At 38.3% G+C, this 11,277-nt stretch overlaps 2 protein-coding genes across 4 annotated transcripts; one reads left to right on the top strand and one right to left on the bottom strand.

Moving 5' to 3' along the window:
* Positions 1-2,294: 2,294 nt before the first annotated feature.
* On the bottom strand, positions 2,295-5,954 carry nedd8 (NEDD8 ubiquitin like modifier). Of its 2 annotated transcripts, none has more exons than XM_041779259.1 (4): positions 5,758-5,954; positions 4,750-4,797; positions 4,577-4,659; positions 2,295-4,146 (listed from the first exon to the last, which is right to left on the bottom strand). In XM_041779259.1, the coding sequence occupies exons 1-4, from the start codon at positions 5,845-5,847 to the stop codon at positions 4,047-4,049; spliced, it is 321 nt and encodes a 106-aa protein (XP_041635193.1). In that variant the 5' UTR covers positions 5,848-5,954; the 3' UTR covers positions 2,295-4,046. The 2 variants fall into 2 exon arrangements, with proteins under 2 accessions (XP_041635193.1, XP_041635194.1); XM_041779260.1 differs by lacking the exon at positions 5,758-5,954 and adding an exon at positions 4,901-5,253.
* gmpr2 (guanosine monophosphate reductase 2) lies at positions 5,355-10,891 on the top strand. Of its 2 annotated transcripts, XM_041779258.1 has the most exons (11): positions 5,355-5,464; positions 5,966-6,081; positions 6,251-6,370; positions 6,908-6,991; positions 7,085-7,258; positions 7,345-7,426; positions 7,561-7,667; positions 8,638-8,680; positions 8,776-8,935; positions 9,049-9,285; positions 9,758-10,891. In XM_041779258.1, exons 2-10 carry the CDS (start codon positions 5,995-5,997, stop codon positions 9,236-9,238), a joined length of 1,047 nt encoding a protein of 348 aa, XP_041635192.1. In that variant the 5' UTR covers positions 5,355-5,464; positions 5,966-5,994; the 3' UTR covers positions 9,239-9,285; positions 9,758-10,891. The 2 variants fall into 2 exon arrangements, with proteins under 2 accessions (XP_041635192.1, XP_041635190.1); XM_041779256.1 differs by having other exon boundaries at positions 9,049-10,891.
* The last annotated feature ends 386 nt before the right edge of the window (positions 10,892-11,277 follow it).

Raw genomic sequence — 11,277 nt, 5'->3', positions numbered from 1 at the left:
TCTGTAATCCAAGGCCTCATTTATATAAATACTTCATGTTTTTTGCCTCTATCATTTCAAATAAGGTAAATTTTGTCTCATTTATCGTGATTATGACTACATTTTGGATTTCTCAAGATTTTGACGTATGTATGTTGCGTCTCTGGATGTGAATGCTTTTAAATAATTTCTCATCATCTTAAGAAATTACTTTAAATAACTTGGCACAGGGAAATGTGGTTAAAAAAAAGGATGCAGGCTTTCTGGGGCTTCTGTTGTTTTCCTCCATTTCTGACATACACTATACATAAATGAGGCCCTAAGATGTCAGATTTCCTATTTTATCCTTGGAGAACTATATTTTAACAAGGCTAATGTATTTTTATAACCATTTTCTTGCTATCTAGGTGCTCAAGCTTTCCTTATCAGCTGCAACTTCCTGCTTTCAGACCAATACAGGCCTCAGTGTGCTGAAAATACATAGTTATGTCAGTCATTGTGTTAATTGATAACCTACTGTAAGTGACTTTTCTTGTAGTGACATTATCATACTAAAAGTACTCTATGATGTCATCTGTTCATTGATTTTAAGTTGGCTTTTGCAGTCTACTTACCAAACAGAAAGCCTTTAAGACTGACATGCCTCTCAAATGTAAGTCTATTTTTGTGTGACAGTGTTAATGTACATATCTGTGGTGAGTGTGTGACAAGAAATAAAAGTGTACACAAGTGGATAGAATTTGTTCGGGTTTTTCTTACTGCCATAATTGCCAGCAGGTCTGCCTGTCTGTCAGTTTGCACACCACACTGTTGCTCTAATTGTCCTTGATACCTCTTTTCTACTTCATTTTCTGATTTTCTATTAAATGCTAGGATGCCATCATTCAGGGACTTCTCCTGTGTCATGAAGTGACTGTGGAATGTTATTGCATCTTAGTGCCAACAGAGGGCAGCAGAGTAATATGTGGGTGATTATGTGGCAGAACTGAGAAAGCTGGCGCAGGACTGTAACTTTGGTGATTCGTTGACAAAGGTGTGGAGAGATTGTGTGATCTGTGGCATAAATGAAGACAGACTGACTTTTTAAAAACCACTCAATTTTGCATAAGCAATGAAGGCGGCAAACAGATACATTGACGATTTACATGGGATGAAGGAACCTGGTAAATGGAACTGAGTGGCGGGGTCAGTGAACAAGCCATTGACACATGACTAAAGCCCCAACCAGACATTAGAAAATGCTACAGATGCGTGGAGAAAACGATCGGTCAAAGACTGCAGGTTTGCCAATGAAAGTCACAGCTGTGGAAAAGTTGGACACATAAAAGGAGCCTGCAAAAAAACAAGGGGGTATATAAGATACTACATGGATTAAGGGGGAGAAAAAGAACATCTAAAAGCTAACTGTATACAAGAAGAAGGTGAGATAGTGAGAATGAGGGAGTTTTCACTATGTATCACATTAAGATCATCACACAATGAGTCTGTTATTTTCTGTTCTGTTTTTTTTTTTGGATACGTTATCTCAAAAAACACACATGCACCTTGCATACCAAGTCTGTTGTGGTTTATTTGAATCCAGATAAAACATTTGCCAAATTTGTAGAATGTGACAAATTGTTCCGTACAATTCTGTCATTGTTACGTGGCTGTGAAGACAAACTTCTACTATGGTTGTTATCACGTAATACATGGACAAATGAGGTTGAAGTGAGGGATCACTGCGAAGGAGGGAGAGAGGGGAAGGGGGGCGAGTGAGAGGGAAGCAGCAGGCACTGATCTGAATCATCAATCATCCAATTAAATGACTTGGACTGATGAGAAAAATACACACACAAAAAAATCCTTTTTCGAAAAAGTAATAATGGAGCAAAGTTTCAGCGTCTGTGTGTAACCATCCATAAGCTTCATTTTATTTTTTGGTGCGAAAATTTTGGACAAAAAAGACAGACTGAGTGTGCAAAGGCTGTAATGAATGTACAGTCTGGATGAGGAGATAGATATTCCTAGAGAAGAAACAATCAGAAAAGAGGTAAGAGTTCATGAGAAAAAGGTTAACACTTGAAGGAGACAAAGGCTGTGGATACACTATAATGTCAAGGAGGGCATTTTTTAAGTTATTCTTTGAAAGTCAAAAACTCACACTTGCTCATTGCAGGATTAAGCTCAAAACATACGGTGGCAACAAAGTGCCGTTATCAGGAGCAGATAAAGTGAAAGTGGAATATGAAGGCATCTCCAAGATTTAAGCTGATGTAGTGAAAGTCTAAGAAACCAGCCTAGTTTAATGAAAACATACAGGCAAAGCTAAGACATTTTCATCATAATCTTTAGTTTATTGTTCTGTTACATTAATACACAGCTAAATCAACTCTGCACATGTTGATGGGCGCCATAACTAGCACATTTTCTCGTCTTCTAAACTGTCAAAAGTGCATTTTGCACAAAAACATAATATAGTGGAAAAATAAAACATTTTCATACAGATACATTTATTTTTGAAAACATATCTTAATCAATTGTCAGAAGTACATGATGTAGAAAATGTGATGGAAGCTCTCCTTTACAGTCAATGAGCAGTTAGCTTAGCTTAGCTTAGTAAAATGGCTTATGGCTAATAGCAAGCCTAGCTCGGTAAAAAGCTAGCAAAAAAACAGATTAACTGTTTCAAAATGTTTAAATACTGTTCAGTAATATGCGTTCTGAAGTTATGCCAGCCGTTAATTTAATGAACAACTACTAAAAAGAAGTACAAAACAGAAAAAACAAAACATACACTGTATGAGAAATGGGCCCATCAAAAATGGCAAGTGAGCTTCTAGACGTGGTCTAAATTCAGGGTTCCCTCTCTTTTCAAATTCCTTAAGGCTTATAAATGATGATGAATTAATTCTAGAAAATTAAAGTGCACCTGCAGGAGAACAGAACTTGATTTAGGTATGTTAAAATAAATATGTGGCATTTAAAACTTCTTTTTCCCAGTCTGTCTAAAATCGGATTTTACTGGTGTTCTATGTTGAGCTTCATTTTGATACTCTGTATTCCTCAACAGTATTTCTTTCTAGAGTAATGTATGTTAAATTATGTGACTTAGGGGTATTTCAATACTATTGTCCACGAACTACAACAGTATTCGTTACGATATCTAACATAACTAAGCCCTTTATAAATAAAGACCATCTCTTTAGGGGAACTCTGATGATATGAAATCAGGACAATGTTCACATAATTTTCCACAAGATTTTACTGGACATTTTGCTTTTTCTCTGATTTTCCATGTGTCCTTTGACTGGAAATTCTGTCAACTGTTTTCCAGGTTTACCAGGATGCATGAGAACCCTGACATTGCAAAACACTTCAACATAATCTCAGTCCTGAATCATGTTTGTGCTGGAGTTTGCTGGCAATTTTTATAACGGAAAATAATAGCGTAAACAATGGGTAAAAGGCATGTCTTTTTGTTGCTGTGGTATTTATGTTATGTGGGGCAGTATTTCTTGGCTTCCTCTCTGGCTGTTTGATAACTACCCAACATTTGGTCAATCAAAAGCTATGTGCAAAGCCTTAAATTGTCATTTAAACTTTGTTTTTCATTCAGTTAAACAAACTAGATATAATCTTAACAAGCAGTCTTTAAAGACCAATGTAAGCCACAAGAAAAAACTCAAATTGAGATACATGGATGCTCCTCCTTCAATAATTTGTCATCGAGCCAGTTTCCTCAGGTCATTTGTATGGATTTTTTAAAAACTTGAGCAATTTCCAAAAAAAAAGATTAGCTTTTTTCTTGTTAACCTCTCTTAAATTATCTTTAACTTTGCTGCTGTGGTATCTTTAGTGCTTACAGTTGGGGGAGTTTCAAGCCATCATATTCTTGGCTGTAAAAAAGTGGCTGCCACAAACAGAACTTGATTTAACTCTACCAACATGTCTGTGTTGCCTGCACCACCTGATGACTACATAACCGTAAGGCTGTTTGTCTTTGGTGTATCTGCTTCCAGTGGGCATCGCAAATGTAAAGGCATGTTTAATAGTGATGGCTACAAAGGCGGGCCAGAGCACAGACTTCAGGGAAAGCCATGGGTCTGTCCCCCACGTAGAGCAAGCACCAGATGAAGAACAGAACCTCCCTGGATTTTATAGTCTGCTGCTGTTTTCTCATCGTTCCTGAGAATAAAGACAAAGGGTGTGAAAATGTCAGAAAGCAGGAATCACTGTGTTAAAAATCAAATTTCATACAAGGAACTGGCATCTTCATGGACTTAAATACTTGAGCACTCTCACTCACTTATGAATGAGTGATCAATTACTCGCCAAGTAGCCTATGTGGTTTTTTACGCTGCCATCTAAAAAAAAAAGTATGCCAGACATGGACCTCCTGGGCTGAGCATACAACTCAGCACTGCCTGAGAGTCTGTAGTAATAACCACTTTGCCCACACAAATATGCATTTTGCATAGTAGCAGTATCCAGAGACAGAACTGTTAGCAGGCTAAACCCAATGCTGTTAGGTTGATTGACAAAAATCCCAGAAATCCAGATAATTAAAGCTGGAGACTCTGAATAAAACAATGTAAGTAAATTAATTTAATCTTACATCTGTTTCCCGCTGTAGATCAACCTCTGCTGCTGCGGAGGGATCCCTTCTTTCTCCTCCACCCTCTCTTTAATCCGCTCCACCTGGATGGACATGTATGTAAAAGAGATGCTCAATGCTGCAATGAAAATTCATAGTAGCCTAATTAAGGAAATAGAGAGATAATGTCATACCTTATCTGTGGGCTCTATATCAATCTCTATCTCTTTTCCTGTAAGTGTCTGAGAAAAAAAGGCAAAGTCAGGTCACGCTTTAAGGACTGGACATAATGAGGAGTACTTAAAAATAAAAGCTAGGCTAGTCGTTAAACTTGCTGTGCCTTACCTTTACTTTAATAAGCATTTTTACTTAACGTTTCTACTCAAAAGAACTGGAGCCGGGTTGGTTTTAAGGTCTTAATTCAACTGAATTTGATAGATATAGAATAAAATTAAAATAACGCAGTACTTTGGTGAAGAAACTCGAGATTCCTGCTCTTTCAATGGGTGTTTCCGGTGTTTCTCGCTTAAACCCACCGCCTCCTTTTGTTGATGTTAACGGTTCCGCTTCAACTTCGTCCGTCGTGTCGGACTACGTAGTCGCTTCAAGTCTCGTCTGAAGAGACATGCTTTAAGAATATAAATATTTAACACCCGCAGGACAATAAACCTTTCCCAAGCAAAGGGACCTTTAGCTCCTTCATACCCGAAACAACCACTACGACGAAAGCGCAAAGTGACGTAAAGCAAGTTTTGCATTTGTAGTTTTCATCTGAATGTCGCAAACGGGCGGAGGTCCAGTAAAAACTACACACAGGCTGTCGGTTGGTGTCCGCCCCTGTAACGTTTCCCGCGCACAAAGCCGAAACGGAAACAGCAGCAGAGACCAGTCATTCATACTTTTCTTAAGGTAAATGTTATATTTTCTTTAATTTAAGCGAGAACTCATATGTCAAGTGTAACATGATTTATACTAACATAATTGTTTTGCAATGCTTGTCAAAGTGATCCAGTTTGACACTTTTAACCGATGCTAACCTTGAATTTTGACGTCGGGGTTGAGTGAGCAACGCGGATCTGTCTTGTCTTTGTGGTACAGTTAAGCATGAATAGCATTAGCAGTAGTATTTCCAGTAGCTTAAGGTGGCCTTATTACATATACCCTCAGCAATTATTACATTGCTTGACAAAATCATAACTTACTTGACTGCGAGGTGGTTGTTTTCCTTTTATGGCTTCCTTGCAGACCCACAAACTACTCCATGTAGAATGTGGGTGATAGCATATGGTCATATGTTAGTCTTCACGAAAGTGTGAAAAAGAAAATACACAAAACAGATATCATGAACTTAGTATGCTCTGTCTTTAACAGGATCACTTTTAACGAAAAACTGCTTCATTCCACTTTTAGTCACACAACTTGAACATCCTGTTCCGAAAATGCCTCGCATTGAGAATGACATCAAGCTGGACTTCAAGGATGTACTCCTCAGACCAAAGCGGAGTACACTGAAGTCTAGGAGCGAGGTAGGCTTTGATTTTTTTTTTTTTCACAGGTGCATCTCAGAAAAAAAAATCTAGTTTAACTTTCACCATACCTCAGTGGCACATCCCATTTTATACCCATTGATAGTCCAATAGGTCAATTGTAGAAACGTATGAAAAGCCCCTTTTAACATTGTATTTGCTCTTCCAGGTGGACCTAATGAGGAGCTTCACTTTTAGGAACTCTAAAGGCAGCTACAGAGGGATACCCATCATTGCTGCTAACATGGATACTGTAGGGACCTTTGAGATGGCCTTGGCTTTGCATCAGGTAGTTTATGCATTGCAAGGGATGCATATAAATCACTATATACTTCACAAACAGTAGAATATGTCATTGCCACTTTAGAGTGCTAGTTAGAATAGCTGCCGACATATGAATTTCATTTCAGAAGTCAAAACGGAACCCACAAAACTCACAATTTTACCCAAAGGCTTGATTTTAACACCTTTACCTTGGCAGTGCTTTAGTTTTTCTTGCCCAAACCTCAGAAGTAACGTACTGTATGTCTATTTTTGCACATCTGGGTGTTATGTGACTTGATTACTGTAGTGTGCTCTCTGGAGGTATTCCTCAGTAACATACATGGTTAGTAGCCAAATATGTAAACAACTTTTAACAGCTATTACAATGCAAGGTTTGTAAGCAAGGATATCTTCAGTTTTAGTCTTAATTCAAGTCTTTTGCCTTTTTAAGAAATGTATTTTAACCACCATCACAATTAGAAATTTCCCTTGTTGCATGTAGCTGTAATTGCACCCTCCATGGATGCCAATTCAAACCAAAATGTCTTATTTCTCCCCCTAGTTCACTCTTTTCACCACCATTCACAAACATTACTCCGTGGATGAGTGGGTGGAGTTTGCTACAAAGAATCCTGAATGCCTTGAGGTATTTAATCTTTTCTATATCACTTTTTGAGGCTTAATTTTGACTTGATTTATGATCAAATAAAATCACACTCTCACGGCTGTTTATCTCCAGAATGTAGCGGTCAGCACCGGCACCAGTGACGGTGACTTTGAGAGGATTTCGGCCATCTTGGCAGCGGTGCCACAGCTGAAGTATATCTGTGTGGACGTGGCTAACGGCTACTCCGAGCACTTTGTTCACTTTGTTAAAGATGTCAGGCAGAAGTTCCCATCACACACTATAATGGTGAGTAGATGGCTGCCTTCAGAAGACTGTTTGGGGCTAAAAAGATCCGAAAGTTTCAACTTCATCATAATTTTATTTTTGTTCAGGCAGGAAATGTGGTGACAGGAGAGATGGTAGAAGAGCTGATCCTGGCTGGTGCTGACATCATCAAAGTAGGCATCGGACCAGGTAATCAGTGTTACCTTTTTAACACTTTAAGCAGGATTTTATTTCATGTGTATGTACAATCATTTGCTGTATCCTGTGTTTAAATTAATGATTGCTGACTAGAAATTTTCAGAGTTTGGTGCCTTCCTCCACAGGATCTGTGTGTACTACCCGCAAGAAGACAGGCGTGGGTTACCCCCAGCTTAGCGCTGTGATTGAGTGTGCAGATGCAGCCCATGGCTTGGGTGGCCATATCATCTCTGTGAGTGACTCTTTCTTTAGAGAGCAGCACTTAAACGTGCATATGCTTGATCATTACTGCATAAAGGGGGTTGAAGAACACACTTCTTCTTAAGAATGTTCGATGATTTAGGCCCAGTGTTTGTTTTCATTATGTCTTTGTTTTGACCAGGCATCTGAAAAGTCACTTATGTAATTATTCTTTACTAATATCCATCTCTGTTCATAAACTTTGTGACTCCAAAAACTTTTTTTGTAGCAACATTTCTGTCAAGGAAGTGACCGGTGTAGTCAAATATTTATCAAGAGTATCACTGGTTAACTTGACACCAGTTAAACTGTAACACCAGTTCTGCACATTTAAGTTAGTTCTTCTGGCTTCTTGTTGTAAGTTTTGGTATTTTTAAAAATAAAAACATGCAAGCAGGTATTTTATATTTGGTAATTTAAATGTTTCACATGTTGAAAAAAATGATTATTTATTGTGAATGACCTCTCATCGCCAACCTGCAGGATCTTACCCCACACTTTTAGTAGCACACCATCTATGCATCAATACTTTTCCAAATTACTTTAAATGAAGAAAATTAGTATATCCCTTTAAAGGCATCAAAGCTAAAATAAAGGGCTTGTTTTGGAAATATAAGGACTAAAAATTACGACATATGTGGGCAAAAATGTATGGTGTGAGAAAATAAATACCCAACTCAAACCAAACTTAAACACAGTTAAATTCTTATCTTAATGCTAAGCTAAATGGCTAATCCTTCCAGCTTTTTAGTTACAGTGACGATAACAGTTTCTCTTCCACAGCTAGGTAAAAAAAGACCTTTAATTTTAAACTGTAAGACTATATAATTAATTTATCTCTGCAAAGTGATTCTATGATTTCCTTTTGTTCTGTCAGCTGTTTCCTCTGCTCTTTCTTGAATCAGTGTGATCACTAGATATGTACTACATGGTGTTCTCATTCATGTCTGTTTCCCACACAGGATGGGGGATGTACTTGCCCGGGAGATGTTTCAAAAGCTTTTGGTAAGTATTCAGTTTCAAAATTCCCAACACAGCGAGAAATCCCTCTGTTAAAACAGAACCTCTTATGTTTGTTTGCGTCTCTGTGGGACTCTCAGGTGCTGGAGCGGACTTTGTGATGCTGGGCGGCATGTTAGCCGGCCACTCAGAAAGCGGGGGCGAGGTTATCGAGAAAAATGGCAAGAAATACAAGCTGTTCTACGGTATGAGCTCTGATACGGCGATGAAGAAACATGCAGGAGGCGTGGCTGAATACAGGTCAGAGTCACTCCTACTTATGGGATCAACAGAAGTCTTTCCTCAGTTGTAGAGTCTTTGTTTTCTGTTGTCTCTGTGTTTACGCCATCTCCTCTGTTGTTTCTCTCCTTCAGAGCGTCGGAGGGGAAGACAGTCGAAGTTTCTTACAAAGGTCCGGTTGATGTGACAATACGCGACATCCTGGGTGGGGTCCGCTCTACCTGCACCTACGTTGGGGCGGGAAAATTGAAGGAGCTGAGTCGCAGGACCACCTTTATCAGGGTCACACAGCAGCTCAACACTGTGTTCGGCAATGACAGCTGAATCCTTCTAGCTTAATGTCACTTCAGATGGGAGTGATGCAAACACAAGTAAACAGCCATGTTTGTATAATATAGTGTTATATTCCTACCCTTTTTTTCCTTTTTAATTGGTTGAGGTTTTTGGCTTAAAATTTGAATGCAATCTTAGTGAAGTGGTCTTAAATTGCAGGACTTTTTCACACTGTTACTTTATGATGCACACCACTAAGTGTTTCAGTTTGTCTCCAGACAGTAAGACCAAGCTAGAGCAGTTAACCTCCTTACAGACCACCATGTCTTTATCCCAATGCAAGGCCTTTAGAGCAAGAAGGTCATTTTTATTTTATAGTACGAGCAAATTTAGTATGGAGCAAATCTACTGCATCCTGTTGCACTGCCATATTTGGTTGTGTTTGTTACATGTGTGCAAATATACAGCTGTCCACAAAAATTGTCCGCTCCCATACATCTGAGAGGGGAATGAGTTGAAAAATATTTGACAACCTTCATCTTCACTGTTTCTATGCATGTTTACCCACAGTTTCTACATGGTCTGTGTCTGCAGCGGTCTGCCTGCACCAACCAATGGTGTGCACTTTCACCCACTGGGTCCCCTTCTGAAGCAGAGCGAGTGTGGCACAGGACAGTCAAATCACATGATCAGAGGTCCACGCAGAATATACAAACTACATGTGTCTTCCCCTGTATGAGGTTGATTAGGATTACTTCCTGTTTTGATGTAATGTTGTCCAAGCTGCAGTCCATTAAGGTTTTATTTTGAAATTTTCTGGATGTTCTTTGCATTCCTGTGCGGCTTTCTCTTTGGATTGACCTGCTTTTGCAGCTTAACCAATGCTTACACTCAGCTCCTTTCTGGAGCAGTGGTGCTAGAGACGGACAACAGCAGATACCTAAGAACCCCAGAGTAGTTTCTTCTGGCATGTGGTGCAGACAGATCGCTGCACAGAAGAACCATAAGGAAATTGGGGGTCAGCCTTCAACACACATGCAAAATTAAAGCAGAAGTCTTAAATTTTTTTTAGAAAGCCTGAATATAGTATGTGCATCTGCTATTTTCTTTTTTAATTTAATCATTCCTTCAGAGTAAAATGTGCACTTTAATGATTTATAATTTGAGATTTCAGTGTGATCATTTAATTTTATATTTTTGAAACTAGTTTAGTTGGAGAACCTAATTCTCTTCCTTTTTTATTAGAGGTTGAATTTATTATCAAAAACTGACACATGGACCAGTTTGTGATTAAGTCAAGTACATCGTGGCATAACGCTGACATCATAGCAGAGGTGTTATTTAATTTTTATCATATGTGCAGCTTCTCTCTCCTCTGACTTGTGCTTCTCTTGTCTGTACCAAAGGTTTTGTGGGTCTATGTTATTGATGTCCACATCCAGTTAACTTAATATTAATTATAGCTTTTAAATGAACTTGTTATCCCTTAAAATTAGCATCGGTTGTTTTATATATTATTATTAGAGGTTGTGGTTGAATGCTTGTCATCTGCAGTAACTCAATTTTCAGCTGCTCTTGCACACTCTTCTTCTTCTTTGTTGCCCTTGTCACTTTGGTTTAAAAAGGCCAATTGTGTTTGAAATGCAGTTTTTAAAATCACTTTTTTATGTTTTAACCTGTAAATAAAAACATTCCACATCTGAATATTAAGCTTGTTTCATTAAGATTAGAGTAATTACAGCAGTCAGTGTTCATACAGACTCATAATGATACAAAAGAGGCACACTAGTAATCACCACACTTTAAACTAAGAGGTGATAACACTGAAGAAGTTTCCTATGAGACTGTAAAGACACAATTTCACCACTAGATGGAGACAAACACCAAAAGTTGGCAGCTGGGAAAGGAAGTAGCATCAAAGATCCTCATTTAAATAGAACCACAATGGAAAAAACTTTATGTAGCTTATTGTTTGATGTTAATTTTATTACATGATACATTTTCATTTGCATGCAACTAATAAGTGATATTTTTGACACACCACCATCTGTCATTAGACAGCTGAGCTTCTTAGCTTTGAAAGATGAACT

This window comes from Cheilinus undulatus, linkage group 22 (assembly GCF_018320785.1).
Source record: "Cheilinus undulatus linkage group 22, ASM1832078v1, whole genome shotgun sequence".
Classification (NCBI taxonomy): domain Eukaryota; kingdom Metazoa; phylum Chordata; class Actinopteri; order Labriformes; family Labridae; genus Cheilinus; species Cheilinus undulatus.
This window is presented reverse-complemented; position numbering and strand designations above follow the sequence as displayed.